Below are 16,525 nucleotides of genomic sequence, written 5' to 3'. Positions count from 1 at the left end.
CACTTTAATAGATACAAACAGAAACAAACAATATTTGTACAATTAAAACACTTAAAACTTACAATTAGCCCCATACGTTGTGCAACACGCAAAAAAACAAACAAAAAAACCCCATTTAAATAAAAACTACAAAGTACAACATATTTCTATTGTCTCACATACATTAACTTAAGACATTTTTTAAAATTATTCATAGGCATTACCCTAGTGATGTCAGGTAGTTTAGTGTGTTTTGTTAGTGTGTTTTGTGAGTTTTCTGTGAAGACCTGTTCCCTTTCGTTCCCTAGCATTTTTCCTAGTAGGAAGTCAGAATTTCTGACTTTCTGACTTTCTGACATCTTCTTCATCGCAGTGTAAATTTCCTCTTCTTAGTGGTTGGTAGGGGTGGAGATGGTGAAAATAATCTATTCACAACAGGTTCAGCCATTTTTGGTGAGTCCAACGTTCTGTGGACAGTGCTCGCTCGCTGCAGTTTAGGTCACACTTTTGTATTTTCACTCTTCCTGTATAGAGACGTTTTGGTGACTGTGCCACCATAAATTAATTTAGGCAAATATGGTGAATCTACAGTGTTTCAACTAGTGGGTATGGGACGCTCTTCTCTTTTGAAGCCTCAATTCAAATGAGTCTATTTGGCAACATCCTGCTGGCTCAATTGGATCAGGTGTGTGCTTTGTAACCATGATGTCATTGGTTCAAATCTGGCCTTGAACTTTTATCATGTATCGTCTTTCCTGTCTGTCTCCGCTGTAAAATACTAAATAAAAATAATCTCAAAAATTGTATAATATAGCTTCTTTTTTTAAATACAGTGTGTCAAAGCATTAATTGCTTACGGTGCTGAACATTGCAGCCCTTTGGTGTGTGCAATTTACACAGTATGACCATGGATAAAGTGTTAGCAGTGTTAGTAAAGCCCCAATGCTGTTAAAATGCAAAGGGAAGACTGCAGATTGCAAGCTGGTTTATAGAATGTAAAGTCACAAAATGGGCAATAAATCTTATTCTCTCCACTCACCCTTCCAAGAAAATGTGTATGATTTTATGATTAAATAGAATAGAATAGAGACAGAACAAGGCAGAAGATAACTATGTTATTCAGAAATGCTTTTAAATATTCCGTCTGCATCACCACCAGATATTGCATTACCACTGTGTGCAGCAACATCATTGACAGAGATATTATTGTAGCCAGAATGTTATCATGTTTTTCTCACAGTGAATATTTACCAAAAGACACTGTATAATGAGAAGGTTCTCCAGAGAAAATCCACAACATCGATGTGATGTTATGATTCTGCATCCATACTTTAATCTCCATCCCACTCCCTCTTCCATAAAACAGATCAATAAAGCCCATTCAGAGCTCAGCCTCTGTAACTATATTCCCTGTTGGTTTCCTAATAGGCGTGATAAGAATATCAGAAGTAGCTCATAGAAACCTTGCCTGGAGGAAGATCTATAGTAATGCAATTTTCACAGTATCGGCAGTCCTTTGCTTCCAGTGGATCTTGTTACGAGATGTTATGCAATAGGGCCGAAGATGAAGAAATAAGAGAAACGCTTTATGTTTCATTCAGTGCCTTGTTACTCGCTGGATGAGATAATTGAGATGACAATCCAGTTTTACCCCGATTTTAACAAGATATGTAAAAGGACATGTGAGTTTTAAGCTGTAGTACATTGTAGTGTGAAGAAAATATATTATGGTAATATTAATAAAACCCTCATAGAGCCAAACCAGCAGTGAGCCTGGCCTAAGCTTCTTTCTTTTGCAAAAATACAAGAGATTGGGCCATGTGACGCATTAAGATCCAGTCCATGAATCGAACAATTCATTTCTAATTGTTATATATAATTTGTTTTTACCTGAAATTACCTGAAATTATTGAATCATATTCCTTTCCAACACTGTATAGGGTATATATTTTAGGGAAAATGTAATTACCTAAACTTTACAATATTTTAGATTAGATGAAACTGTAATGAGCCCTGTGGGGAAACTGGGTAATTATCACATATAGAGGATGCAGTCTGTGTTTGTTACCATTTTGTCTACCAAGGACTTGAGCTGCTATCCTTAAAAATCCTAAAAATATAATTTGTTTCATCTTGTGCTATCATTCATTTTCTAACAGTAGGTGTTGCTTTTTTCAAATAGTGGATATCGCATTTTAGAACCAAACTCTTCGATTGGCTTTCAGGTCCATATATTTTCTTCCTCAACAACACCATTGTTGTGCATTATGATTCTGGATTCACAGAGACCGATGAATTTTTAAGCATTAATAGCTATTTCATGAGAGAAGGGGAAAAAGATACTGAGGAATACAATATAGATAGGCAGAAGTTATACAGGAATAGAGCATCCGTTAATACGGATGTTACACAGTGTGTAAAATGCATTCTTATTGAAATATCAAAATTGAAATATAATTATCGGTTAAGCGCACATGAATGACCGAACAAAGTAGTAAATAGAACTGGGAAAGTCAGAATTTTCTGTGATACCTGAGTTGTTGAGATATGACGTTTAACTTTTCAATGTTATTTTTAACATTTTTGTTTGGAATAAAAAGTTAAAATATCAATTAAAATAAATTAATTACATGCTTGATGTGCATTTTAGAATGAAGAGTCTACTACTGCAACTCTGTGCTGCTTGGTTTCTAAAATATAAAAGCCATTCAAAACACATCTTTTGTTCCTGGGTACATTTTGTTCTTATTTCTGACCAAAGGCACTTGAATGCGAGGTAGTACTTGGAAGTAGGAGCCTCTAGGAGCGTGTAGCACTTAAAGGCAGCATAACATAGTGATGATGGAACACGACAGGGGCTTTAATGAGCTTTAATACTAGGATTAGATGATCATCCAGGTTCAGGCATGTGGGTTTCGTCTGTAGTGAGCCTCCCTGACCTGAGAGACAGTTCTTTAAACATCCACATGGCTGGTTGTGTGATGCCAGAGTTCATCCGGCATCGCCTGGGTGACTGTTTCTTGCCGTTTTTATTTGGTGGAGCTACAAGCATAATTTCCAGGGCTATCCTGGTGGCTCAGTTGGCTACAGTGTGTAACATGTAACTGCAACATCCTGGTTGCGAATTCAGCCTTTGTCGCACCTTTGTTGCATGTCTTCCTGGGAGCGTATCTATGTTCCCAGGGTCTTATGTTCCCCAGATTTATATGGCACATCATGGGAACATGACAAAGGGTCCTATGTTCCCCAGGGTCCTATGTTCCCCAGTTCTACATATGTGCTCTCCCAGGGTCCTATGTTCCCAAGGTCCTATGTTTAACCCTAACCCTAACCCTAACTAACCATATTAAGCGAATATGGGGAACATCTTTTTCAGGTTCCCATTATGTACTATATAGAGCTGGGGAACATAGGAGCCTGGGAACATAGGACCTTGGGAACATAGGACCCTGGGAACATAGGACCCTGGGAGAGCACATATGTAGAACTGGGGAACATAGGACCCTGGGAACATAGGACCCTGGGAGAGCACATATGCAGAACTGGGGAACATAGGACCCTGGGAACATAGGACCCTGGGAACATAAGACCCTTTGTCATGTTCCCATTATGTGCCATATAAATCTGGGGAACAAAGGACCCTGGGAACATGGGACCCTGGGACCATAGGACCCTTTGCCATGTTCCTATTATGTGCCATATAAATCTGGGGAACAAAGGACCCTGGGAACATAGGACCCTGGGAACATAGGAATGACTCCGTCTTGCTCTCTCTCTCTCTATGCTGAACTATATTACAAAAGCAAAAATGCCCAAAAACAAATCTTAAAGCTGCAACAAGCAAAATGGCTAGTAGCTAACCTAATAGATAAGGCTAATAGCCAAGCTTAACATACCTGCAGTCTCACTTTACCAGAACCTTCTCTCGCCGAAATGTACATGTGATACAAACAATGACAAGAGGTAGGTAGCAAGTTTACTAGTTTACGAAATTTACTCCCTCGCTTCATTGATTCTTCCATTATGCGAAAATGTTCAGGAATGGGAGGGGGTGAGGGCGACTTTTAAACAGCGAGGGAGGAGCCAAGCTAGTTTAAAACAGTGGTTCTCAACGTGGGGTCCGGGGACCACCAGGGGTCCTTGAGGGAGTTCCAGGGGGTCCCCCGCAAATTGATGAATTGTTAAATTCACCATTATTTCATTTACAAGAAGTTAACACAATTAGAGAATGTAGAAGAATGACTGTTTTGATCATAGTTTCTCTGTTATCTCTCTACCTACAACACAGATATTCATGGAATTCTGGACAAAATCATATCTAACAATAAAAATATTCTCAGATTTGGATCCAAGACAAAATATCTCATCAAATGGGGGTCCATGGCTCTAATGTGGACCAAATAAGGGGTCCTTGATATGAAAAAGGTTGAGAATCACTGGTTTAAAAAACATTGTAAGGCTATAGGAGAGGACCGGAAAAGAGCTTCGTTCTGGACCAGAATTTGACAACATGCTTTAGAAAAGAGGTGAAAACAGCAACACAGCTGGCCATATAGCTGTGGATATTGGTTTATATCATTATGTCTCAATGAAATCTCCACATAGCACACACTAGTTTCAGGATTGGTTATAAGGTCTGATATCGCTGATTGCAGTTTAAAAGTTCAAAAGGGAAGGCTTTTGTCGAACACACATGCTTTTATTTTATTTGCTCTACTGGAGTAGTCCGGGGTTAAATTCCTTGTTTAACAGAACCCTTGATTTGTTTAAGGGCTTGTTAGTTTTCGAGGACTTAACAGCATTGCTTTCTCACTTTCCCCACCCAGATTTACTCACCTGTCTCTGGTTAAATTGATTAGTGACCCTGAACAAGACTTTAAGAGTCACAGAACACATACAGTAGCTGTAATGGGGAGCGCATCTATGTTCCCAGGGTCCTATGTTCCCAGTCAAATTTGACCCGTTTCAAGTTAAAATATTTCATAAATATTATCCAGTTTTTTTTTTATTGGAACAAGGCTTCAAAACAGCTATATAAACACAACAAAACCAATGGTTATCATTTTATTTGATTTTGAAGGTCTCTAACCCTAACCCTAACCCTAACCCTAGAACTGGGGAACATAGGACCCTGGGAACATAGGACCCTTTGTCATGTTCCCATTATGTGCCATATAAATCTGGGGAACATAGGACCCTGGGAACATAGGGATGACTCCGCTGTGATGGAGTCAACAGTACCTCACTGAGTACAAGTTTGATTGGGGTGATTAATGTGGCATGGAACAATATTGTGTATAAACACCAAATGCTCTCCAAAGAGTGGGTGGAGAGCTGCTGCTTTGGCACTCATCTACCCTGCAGTTGCCTTCAGAAACCTTTTCATTGCTTTGAGCTTGACACTAGCAGCCAACAAGGGTTTCAAGCATTGAACTTGAATGTTGTCTAGACAAGAGGAGTACCTTTAGTCTCCAGATCCACTGAAAATCATATACAAGACCAGAAGCATAACGTGAATCCGTAGTAGAAGGAACTCAGTAGAGGTTTACCTCATTTGAATTAGCTGCTGCTGTCGGCCAATCAGGAAAAAAAGTAAAGATGTAGGGGCAAGAATCTAAATATTGTAAACTAGAAAAATGGGAAAATAACTCTGCACACTGCAAATAAAAGGCTGGGACAAAAAAGTTTTTTATAGTTCGTAAAAACTAATGTATTGCACAAGTGCCCAACTAGCTTAGGCTACGTAGATTTGAAAACAAAATCATGAAAACTGAATAATAATATGGGACCTTTAAAGCTGCACTATGTATTTTTGTGTGGTACTTACCATACCTTGGCCTGGGTGAGTCCAAAGTCTGATCATGTGGTTTTTATCATTATAATGGAGAGTAAAAATCATGCAGAACATTCTGTGGATGTAAATGGATTTCAAATGACAAATGATATTAAATGCAGACTTTGCCATAGCTTAGGGTTGAGTGAATTGACACTCCTGCCTAACAGCCTCTTAGCTCTTCTAAATCGCTGTAAAGCACTGGCCTCTCCTTGGCTTATTGCTTAATGAATTGATTGCCCAAACTCATGATATACGACGCGGTCACACAGTGCTTCCTCCCTATCTCTAAAGCCTTTCAGCTCCATTTATTTCACTGAGCTGATGGTTTCCCGTACGAGGATGAGGGACCGTCACCAGCAAACGGACACACCCTTATGCTCCGAGGGACATTAACAAGGTTTTGATACTGGATACAAGTGAACTGATGTATATAGCGGATGGCTATGGAGGGGATGGGTTTCAGACTTCCGGCTTTCAGCTGAACAAACAGACTTGCTCTCGAAGCAGAAGAAAATTAAAGTGAGCTTGCAGGATGAGGCTTTCATCAGCCTGGACGGTGCTTCTTCTCCTTCTGATTCAAGGTGCCACAAGAGCCTGCACAGGTAGAGCCGCTTCTGTTTTATACCTTATGTGTACTGTAATGTGCAATATTTCGATGTCATCATAGGGTTTATTCAATTCACTAAACCCTAAGCTAGGGCTAAGTCCCTCTGATATCATTTGCCACCCAAACTGTGAATCTTATATCCGTTTAATTTTTGAGGAATTTAATTTGTAAGATGATTTTATTTGGTCAGTGTGATCAATCAATAGTTGCATGTTCATATAGGTTATTTATTTATTTTTCTTTTGTTTTGTTTTAATTTCTATAGAAATAGATATCTGAGTCAATAGACTGGCTCTTGGACTCTTGGACACCCCTGTCAGCAGCTTTATAACCCCATAATTTATCATTTATATTTTAAACTGTGCAATACTGATTCTGGTAATAATTTCGTGAAATAATTCAACTGTGCAATAATTATTTAATTATTTACACTGTTGTATATATTGTAGTATGATGCACATATTTGTACATATTTCTTATTTCTCTTATTTCTATATTATTATTGTTATATATTGTAGTAATGCATATATTTTACATATTTCTTATTTCTATTTTTCTTATAATTTCTCTATGCTTATGTATATTTCTCTTCTAGAATGTGAGCAACTGCAACATAACCCAAGTTCCCCTTGGGGATCAATAAAGTATTTCTGATTCTGATTCTGATATAGCTACCTTCCAAATTGATTGACGCTAATTTTGTTAATAATTGTGTTAATAAGTGTTAATAAGTGTTGACAGTGACAATTATGTGAAGTTGCTGAGTGTTCAGTGGACAGCTGTTATTCCACTCAGAGCTGATATGGCTCTGGGGGCAGCTGGTCAAACAGCTGGCATACTGTTGATTTTTTACCTTCTTAGAGTTAAATTAACACTGACCATTTTGATGCGTATCATAAATGGACTGATTAAGTTATAGAGAATGAAATATACCCCAAAAGACGACCATTTGTAATATAATAAGAGCGAAAATATATTTCTTACTGCTGCATTTCAGTGCATTGTGATAGATGGGGGCAATTCAAATTAAATCCATGTTTCAAAACTCGCAGTGAGAAAACTGGGCAGCAGCACAGGAAGATTTGCCAACGCCACCTTGGTGCGCCTCGCTGAGTTTCTAAGCGCTGGTTATAAGAAGGGAGTGAGACCAGTGAAGGACTGGAGACAATCCACTACAGTGGCTATTGACCTCATGGTTTACTCTATCCTCAATGTGGTGAGTTCTGCTGCGGACATGGAGATATGGCACACATACATGATGTCACGCTAACGTTGATGCCAATGCATTGCTGTGTATTATTATTTTAACCGTGTATTATTATTTTAAATGCTGATTTATGTGGCATGACTCATTAGCTTATGAAATATGTCACCTGCATTATCACCTGCACACACTATACACACACACACACACACACGCACACACACACACACACACACACACACACACCTGTTGAGGCTTTTACATGTGTATCATTATATCCAAGGATGTAGTCGAGGGTAAACCCACCAAATAATCATAGCAAATGTAAAACTGATGTAATTTATATGAACATAACATCTTTTAGGGAACAAAGCAATCTCACATTTTGGATTTGGCCCTAGCTTTAAAACATGGATTAGGATACTCTATAAAGGCTGCTGTAATAACAAATGGTATAATCCCATCATTTTTTGATCATCAAGAGGAACTCCCCAAGGAAGTTCTCTTTCCCCATTACTCTTCACCATTGTTCTAGAACCCTTAGCAATTGCATGTGCAAATTCAAGTACAAGGAGGAACACAAACTAATGATATTTGCCAATGACATTTTATTACTGTCTAGTGACCCGTTGATGGATACCATTCAGTCATATTCAGTGTTATCTGGTTACAAAATCAATTGGAGTAAATCCGAGGCCATGCCAATATCCAAATTTTGCCATTCAAGTACAGTAACTAAGTTCAACTTCAGATGGTCCCAAATGAGATGAAATATCTAGGAATTAAATTAACTTTGAACCTCCTAATAAACAAAATAAAAAACAATTTGGATAAATGTAATAAATGACGGCTCTCCTTATGGGGAAAAACTAATGTAATTAAGATGGTGGTAGCGCCCCAATTTAATTACTTCTTAATGATGCTACAGATGACTATAAAAGATCTTGTTTTCAAGCAGTATGATAAGATTATCAAAGATAATTTATGTCATATTCTGATGAAGAAAGTATAATGAAGAAATATAAGTTTGAAGGCAAAGGAAACTTTTGGAAATACCTACAAATAAGGAGTTGTATTTGCAAAAATATTAAAGAAATCAGAGGAAAATTAATCCATTACAAGATACATAGATATTATTGGACACCATCTAGGCTGTACAGAACCTGACTAGTTACTACTGATTTATGTTGGAAATGTCAAAAGGAGACAGGTACATTTTTACATATGATTATGGAATGTTCTGATAAGATTATGTTTTTAAGGGGACAGGACAGTTACCAAACATTACCAAAAATGAGTTTACTCTTATAATTGGTAATATTACAGTGTCTAGGATGATATTACGCAATTGGAAATGTTCCAGATCACCTGAAAGAGTGGATGGATGCAATGATTGAAATAGCAGCATATGAAAATATGTTAGGCAGGATCAATGGCAATGGAAAAATTAAGGAAACCTGGGACAATTTTTGGCATCATGTCAAATTACAATAAGTCTCAAACATGGTGGGGCTGCAGCTGGGTACCAGTCCTGTATCCCGAGAGTCATTTATTTAGGAGGAGTAGTTAACAGTGATCTCATATTCACATTGATGCATATGTATTTCTGAGGGATTGTGTTGGATGTGGGGTGAGTAACATGGTCTATGACAGTGATTCTCAACCTTTTTCCTATCCCTAATGTAGTCCACATTAGGGCCACGGACCCCCATTTGATGAGATTTTGTCTCTGTGATCGAAATCTGAGAATATTTTTATTGTCAGATATGATTTTGTCCAGAATTCCATGACTATCTGTATTGTAGGTAGAGAGATAACAGTGAAACTATGATCAAAATAGTCATTATTCTACATTCTCTAATTGTGTTAACTTCTTGTAAAGTTTAACAATTCATCAATTTGCTGGGGACCCCCTGACACCCCCTCAAGGACCCCTGGTGGTCCCCGGACCCCACGTTGAGAACCACTGGTCTATGATACACAGAGAGAAACATTGTACATTTGGCACAGATAGAAATATGACAATATGGGGATGCTTGCGCTCAGCAGTGGCAATAGACAGATTGGTTTGGCTTTTGCATGGACATAAAGTTCATATTTACTTTTAATTATTATTATTATTTATTTATTTATTTTCTTCATTTTTTATAGTGCAAGACTGTCCTAACAGTAGCTTCTGCAATTGCCATGTACCTTGTAATATTGTAATATTGTATACAGTATTAACAATGAAAAAAATCAATTTGAAAAAACCAAGGGAGCAAAGCAATGCTTTTTTTTTTTCTGAAAACACATGAGAGGTCATAGTTTGTCCTCCTTTTTATTTACCACCACATCACTGGTTATATCTCCTTGTATTCTATACTATAGGATGAGAAGAACCAAGTTTTGACAACTTATGTGTGGTACAGACAGGTAAGATCAAGACAAATTACAAACTAATTATAAAAAATCTGTCATTTTTTCCCCATGCATTTTTACAAATAGGCTTTATGTAAAGTTGATTTTTTTCCAGTAGTATTTCTGTTGGATTTGTGTATTTTATCCCTCTTTAAAACAGCTGATTTTTTTTTATTTTTTTTACTTAATTAACTTCCTATTGTTTTGTCTGTAAAACACTTAAGTGTAACCTATTTTGAAAGGTGCTACAGTATGCAAATAAGGTTTATTCTAATAATAATAATAACTTCTTATAGTACTCGTTTACTTTCTGCCTGACTTGTTAACATGTTAGGCGTGGACAGATGAATTCCTGGTCTGGAACCCAGAAGACTTTGATGAAGTCAAACAAGTTTCTATACCCACTGCCAATGTTTGGGTGCCTGACATCCTCATCAATGAGTTGTAAGTACTGCAGTCATTAGAGCAGGGGAAAATGTTGGTGATGATGTTGCATTAATGCCAGCTATACAGTACTTAATATGTTGTTTAAAAAGTTTTTACAGTACTTCTTAATGACCTGAGGAAATGCAATTAGCCAACCATGTTTTGTTTTTAGGGAGCTGAAAACGAATCTTTATGAACTGGCATTTAACTGTTCACTGGTCAGCCTTATTACACTTCATGAGTAGACTGCTGGTTGCAGGGAGTCCAATATGGTTTCTGCCTTAATGAGCCACCAGTATCAGTTGTCCTTTTGGCTTCAACTTAGTGGTCACTGAACTGTTGAGAGGACTTTCAAGCTTATAGTGTCATTATTTTTTTTTATCTGTGTCTGTATTGTTATGATAATAGTCTTGTGATAATATGTTTCAATGAGCAGGGCTAAATGGAGCCAGGAGACTGTCCTTTTATTTTAAAGTGTTGAAATAAAGTTCTCTAGTCTATACTACTACTATTAGTACTAGTACTAATAGTAATGTTAGTACTATTACTAGCACCAAAACTACTACTACAAGTACTATTACTACCACTACCACTACTACTACTACTATTGCTACTACTAGTACTGCTACTATTACCACTACTACAATTTTATTATATATACACATTTTTATTTTTATATTCCCTTTTCATTCATTACTCAAAAGTGCAATCTACAGTGTTACGATTTGGGTGATGTATGTATGTATGTATGTATGTACAGTACTGTGCAAAAGTCTTGGGCACCCTAGATTTTTTATATAAATTTCTTAGAAGTCTTAGATGTTTATTTGTTTTCTGCATTAGTGTGCTGTTTATTGTAAATTTTTGATATTCAGAAACTTTTCATTTCATTAGTTTTGAAAGCACCTGCGTTTTATGGATATCTTTGACATATGCCTAAGACTTTTGCACAGTACTGTATGTATGTATGTATGTACAGTATGTATGTATGTACTTGTATGAATGTATGAATGAATGAATGAATGAATGAATGAATGAATGAATGATATGGCCATTTTCTCTGTCACCCTGCAGTGTAGATGTAGGGAAGTCTCCAGACATCCCTTATGTCTATGTGACACATAATGGACTAGTGCGCAACTACAAGCCCATCCAGGTCGTCACCGCCTGCACTCTCAACATCTACAACTTCCCCTTCGACGTCCAGAACTGCAGCCTCACCTTCCAGAGCTGGCTCCATACCAGTAAGCACCAGTCTGCCCTTGACTCACGCAATTATTGAGAAGTATAATCCAGCAGCACACGGAAATGAATCATATGTTTGATGTTAGAGAGGTACTTATTTTTTCCCAAATGAAAGTAAGAAAATGCTTTAACTTACTGAGCATGATGACAACTTTGTTAACCCTATATGGTTGGGTGTAGTGATAAGGTTTCCAGAACCAAGGTCTCCAGTGAGATTAAGGTTAGGATTAATGTGAGAGGTACGTCTGTCATCCATGTTTTAGGTGACAATTATGTCTTGTGTGTTGCTTTACTAGAAAGTTCTAATTAAGAAATTGGTGCTTATGGGTCTCCAGAGTGACCAATTTTTATAGTAGACTCCTATAGAGATATGGATACTGAAAATCTCTTACTAAAATGAAAAATGAATTACTTGAGGATTGATTATATTAAAAAATCACACCTATCTTCATGATAAAAAGACTGATCATCTGTTTTTTGGAACCAAATACCTGTTTTCAGCTCTGATGAGAGCTCCTCTTGTTGTATTCCAAGTCATGTTTAAGATACATTACACAGTGGATATTTTACTGGTTTTAGTGGTATTGTGGAATGTGACCCATTAAAAACCTTGGCAGAACGCTTGACCACATACCATGTGGCAAGAAACAGGTGATGTGATGCTATGCTACTGCCCTGTTTGGGCTAAACCTCATCTAACCAGCCATGTTTGTTGAGTGGATTTTCCATCACATAGTTTATTTTAGGGTAACACTTTACAATAAGGGTCATTAACTAACCCTTAATTAACAGTTAACTAATATGTAATTTACTAATGGTGTTCGTGTTAACTAAGGTATTAATTTATATGTTATTTAATAGTTTATAAAGATGACTATTAAATAATGTATAAATTAATACCTTAGTTAACATGAACACATTAGTAAATGATTAGCAGACACATTAGTTAACTGTTAATTAAGAGTTAGTTAATACTTATTAAGCAGGGTTAGTTAATGCTTATTAAGCATTAACTAACCCTTAACTTAGTGACCCTTATTGCAAAGTGTTACTTATTTTAGTTGTATTTTCTGAGTATTTACAATCAAAAATTACTTCAAATTAGGTCAGGCAAATGATGAAATGTAATACTTCCGTCGTTATTCAGTCAAAATGATGATTCAGTAATGATGGTCGCTGCCAAAATATTCACTGCCAGAACATTTGACAATGAATACAGCCACCGGCAAAATATTCACTGCCAAAATGATTAACAATCAATGTTGTAGGTAGCTCAGTATTGTATGCATGTGTTGTAGTTGGTCATTTTTAGCACTACACAGTTATTCTCCAACAGAAAACATTCTTGTGTGCCATTCCCACCAGCATCAAACACTCACTTCAACCCTGCCCACTCCATCAAGACTTGAGAGTTGAACATCCTTGAAATTCAGTGGCTGCTGAGAGCCTTTGCCAACCCCCCACCCCCCCCACCCCCCCCGCTGTGACTGTAGTTAGAGAGCCCAGTGGCAGGTAGATAGTAACTTGTTGACATGACCCCTCTCACACTGCTCCCTGCATTATGTTCGATCTGCAGTTAACGACATCAACATCACCCTGATGCGAAGCCCCGAGGAGCTCAGGGAGGACAAGAGCCTCTTCATGAACCAAGGGGAATGGGAGCTGCTCCATGTGCTGTCCAAATACAAGTCCTTCAGCCTGGACAATGATGATTATTACGCCGAGATGAAGTTCCATGTGAGTATTTGCAAATTGCATTAAAGGTACCGCATGTAGCATTTTTAAACATCAATATATCATTGTCAAAAAAATTGTGATACCTTAGTATAAATACATTAAACAACAAGCAAATAGTAAACATGTTGTCCCCCACCAGTGATGTAGTTCCACCCTTGGGTCAGTCAGTGATTGCTGAGTGTACTTGAAATATGAGTGAAATTGTATTTTCGTATGGGACAATGAAAGGACAGATTGACCATATATTTCTGTTGCCTACTCTCCTCAGAATTAGGCTTACAATTTATATCTTGAAATGTAGTAACTGTAATTGTCCTGTTTTTACTCAATACAGTACAAAATATAAGAACTACAATACGCAATAAATACAATCCGTACATTACACAATGTACAATACAATACAATTTATAATACAATATACAATATAACATACAACACCAGGAGTGTGAGTGTTATGAATAATATAAATGCTAAATGATAAGTGATATATGGTATTGCACAGTAGGTAAGTGGTAATATGATATAAGTAGTCAACACTGACGGCACAGTGGTAGTGCAGTGATGATGCAATAACAGAACTACAGTCCAACAACTGGACAATAACTACAGTGTCTTGTGGTTAGAGGTTTGCCCAAAAATTCTCCATTGACTTCAACACATCAACCCAGTCTGATGTCTCCAAGTGTGTAGCGTGTGTAGGCTATTATGTTACCTATGATAACTTTAACTGTATTGCTTTACCACTGAGTCCCCATTCATTGTCCCCCACATTGTATGATAACTTTAACTGTATGACCTGCTTTACCACTGTGTCCCCATTCATTGTCCCCCACATTGTATGATAACTTTAACTGTATTGCTTTACCGCTGAGTCCCCATTCATTGTCAATGCCGCTCCCTAGCGGCACAAAGTCAACATTACAGTGTGACTAACGAACAAACAAACTAACTAACGGATGGAGACCGATCCATAGTCCCCCCTTTGGTGGGGGACAATGAGACCATGGTCAAGATGATTGGTAGCCTCTGTCAGTGCTAGTGCTTCTCAAATTTAAGACTACATTTCCCATAAACCCTGTTGCTTCCTGTCACAAAGAGATGTTGGTCTTCACCTTTCCATGGGCCTTGCACTGTCAGTCTTCTCTGCAATGGTCAAGAAACCTTCTCAAAATAATGACTTAGTATCTCACTAAGTCATTATTTTGAGAAAGTTTCTCATTATTTTGAGATACGAACCCATTATTTTGAGATGCTAACTCATTATTTTGAGATACCAAGTCATTATTTTGAGAAAGTTTCTCATTATTTTGAGAAAGTTTCTCATTATTTTGAGATACTAAGTCATTATTTTGAGATACCAAATCATTATTTTGAGATACTAAGTCATTATTTTGAGATACCAAATCATTATTTTGAGATACTAAGTCATTATTTTGAGATACTAAGTCATTATTTTGAGATACTAAGGTATTATTTTGAGAAAATTTCTCATTATAATGACTTACAGGATCTTTTTTTTCATCACACTGGCAGAAATGGGCTTCCATACCAGAGAGATTACTTGATGACAGACACTGAACATCACTTTAACATATGTACCAAAATTTGATTTGATGTACATTCATTCATCATTCAGTAACCAGCAAAAGGTTCCCAGCAATTGTACGGTAAAAGAAATTGTACGCAGCATGAAATAGAGGAACATGCCTCTCACCTTGACCTGCAGGCCCCAAAAGTCCTTATTAGAAACCCTGTCAAGTATCAAAGGTGCTGCAAAACAAAGGAGGGAGAGGCGAGGTGAGAGGGGTCAAACCAATCTCATTTCTACATATTAATATTGTGGATCATTAGCATCGTGTCCATTTGACCAAAACTGCACTAGAAAAGTGTATAATTCTTATCTGCATCTTATTGACTTATTCACCCGACTTCATGTTCTACACATCAACTATTCCCTTCTGTGCTTTAGATTACTTGGAATTCAGGAGTGCAGACTGAACAAACAGGAACAGCTTTAGGGTTTGACTGGTAGAAAATATAACTCATTTGCATATAAAATGCACAGCTGTTCTACTCTGAAATGTGAATCGGTGTTGTAGCGTGAATGGGTTGGTCCTAACCTGTTTGGGAAAAAGTATAGCATTTGTGGGTGTTTATGATCAGCACAATACATATCAAATTAAATATCAAAAATAAATGTCAAAATATTTAAAGTGGTAATCCAGTGGTAATATATTAAAAAAGGGATTAGGCTATTTCCTTAAATATTTGGGGAAAATTATAGGGTAACACTTTACAATAAGGGTCACTAAGTTAAGGGTTAATTAATGCTTAATAAGGGTTAGTTAATGATAATGATAATGATAATATTAATTTATACATTATTAGTTTATAAAGATGACTATTAAATAATGTATGAATTAATACCTTAGTTAACATGAACACCATTAGTAAATGATTACCAGACACATTAGTTATAAAGGGTTAGTTAATGTTTATTAAGCATTAACTAACCCTTAACTTAGTGACCCTTATTGTAAAGTGTTACCCAAAAAGCTTTAATTACAAGATAAGTTAAATTACACGCTGCTCAATTTTTTTTTCTTCCAAAAGCATGCAGCTGCTATCAAAAATGCCCAGTTGTTAATGAAACTACATTTCCCAGGTGGTGATCCGTCGGCGGCCACTGTTCTACACTGTCAACCTCCTGATGCCCAGTATATTCCTGATGGTGATGGACGTTGTGGGTTTCTATCTACCGCCAGACAGCGGAGAGAGGGTTTCCTTCAAGATCACTCTGCTGCTGGGCTACTCCGTCTTCCTCATCATCGTGTCCGACACTCTTCCTGCCACCGCCATAGGAACCCCGCTGATAGGTGGCTAGAAAGATGGCCTCTATTATGATTAGCATTTTCAGTTGTTAGCTCATGGTTTGAAAATACATTGCCTGAAACCATCTGAAATACCTATTTTTATAAGGTATTTGGTATACATAGTGATGTAGTGGTAAATAAAAATGAGGTAAACTCCAGTCATAAGACAAACATCTACCAATATAAAAAAAATGGTAACACTTTACAATAAGGGTCAC

At 37.1% G+C, this 16,525-nt stretch overlaps 1 protein-coding gene across 1 annotated transcript; it reads left to right on the top strand.

Moving 5' to 3' along the window:
- Nucleotides 1–6,347: 6,347 nt before the first annotated feature.
- Nucleotides 6,348–16,318, top strand: htr3a (5-hydroxytryptamine (serotonin) receptor 3A). The gene is made up of 7 exons (XM_071542886.1): nt 6,348–6,417; nt 7,475–7,638; nt 9,997–10,041; nt 10,361–10,470; nt 11,527–11,696; nt 13,274–13,434; nt 16,100–16,318. Exons 1-7 carry the CDS (start codon nt 6,348–6,350, stop codon nt 16,316–16,318), a joined length of 939 nt encoding a protein of 312 aa, XP_071398987.1.
- Nucleotides 16,319–16,525: the final 207 nt, after the last annotated feature.

The sequence above is a fragment of the Centroberyx affinis genome, unplaced genomic scaffold (genome assembly GCF_046629955.1).
Source record: "Centroberyx affinis isolate AG114_WGS23_722 - 3 ecotype Tasmania unplaced genomic scaffold, CSIRO-AGI_Caff_v1 ptg000233l_1, whole genome shotgun sequence".
NCBI classification, from domain to species: Eukaryota; Metazoa; Chordata; class Actinopteri; order Beryciformes; family Berycidae; genus Centroberyx; species Centroberyx affinis.
This window is presented reverse-complemented; position numbering and strand designations above follow the sequence as displayed.

Excerpts from the sequence above, each read along its gene's own strand:
- htr3a (XM_071542886.1), top strand. The coding sequence starts at position 6,348 with ATGAGGCTTTCATCAGCCTGGACGGTGCTTCTTCTCCTTCTGATTCAA. Across the intron at positions 6,418-7,474 it reads TGCCACAAGAGCCTGCACAG|TGAGAAAACTGGGCAGCAGC; the intron begins GTAGAGCCGCTT and ends CAAAACTCGCAG. Across the intron at positions 11,697-13,273 it reads CCAGAGCTGGCTCCATACCA|TTAACGACATCAACATCACC; the intron begins GTAAGCACCAGT and ends TTCGATCTGCAG.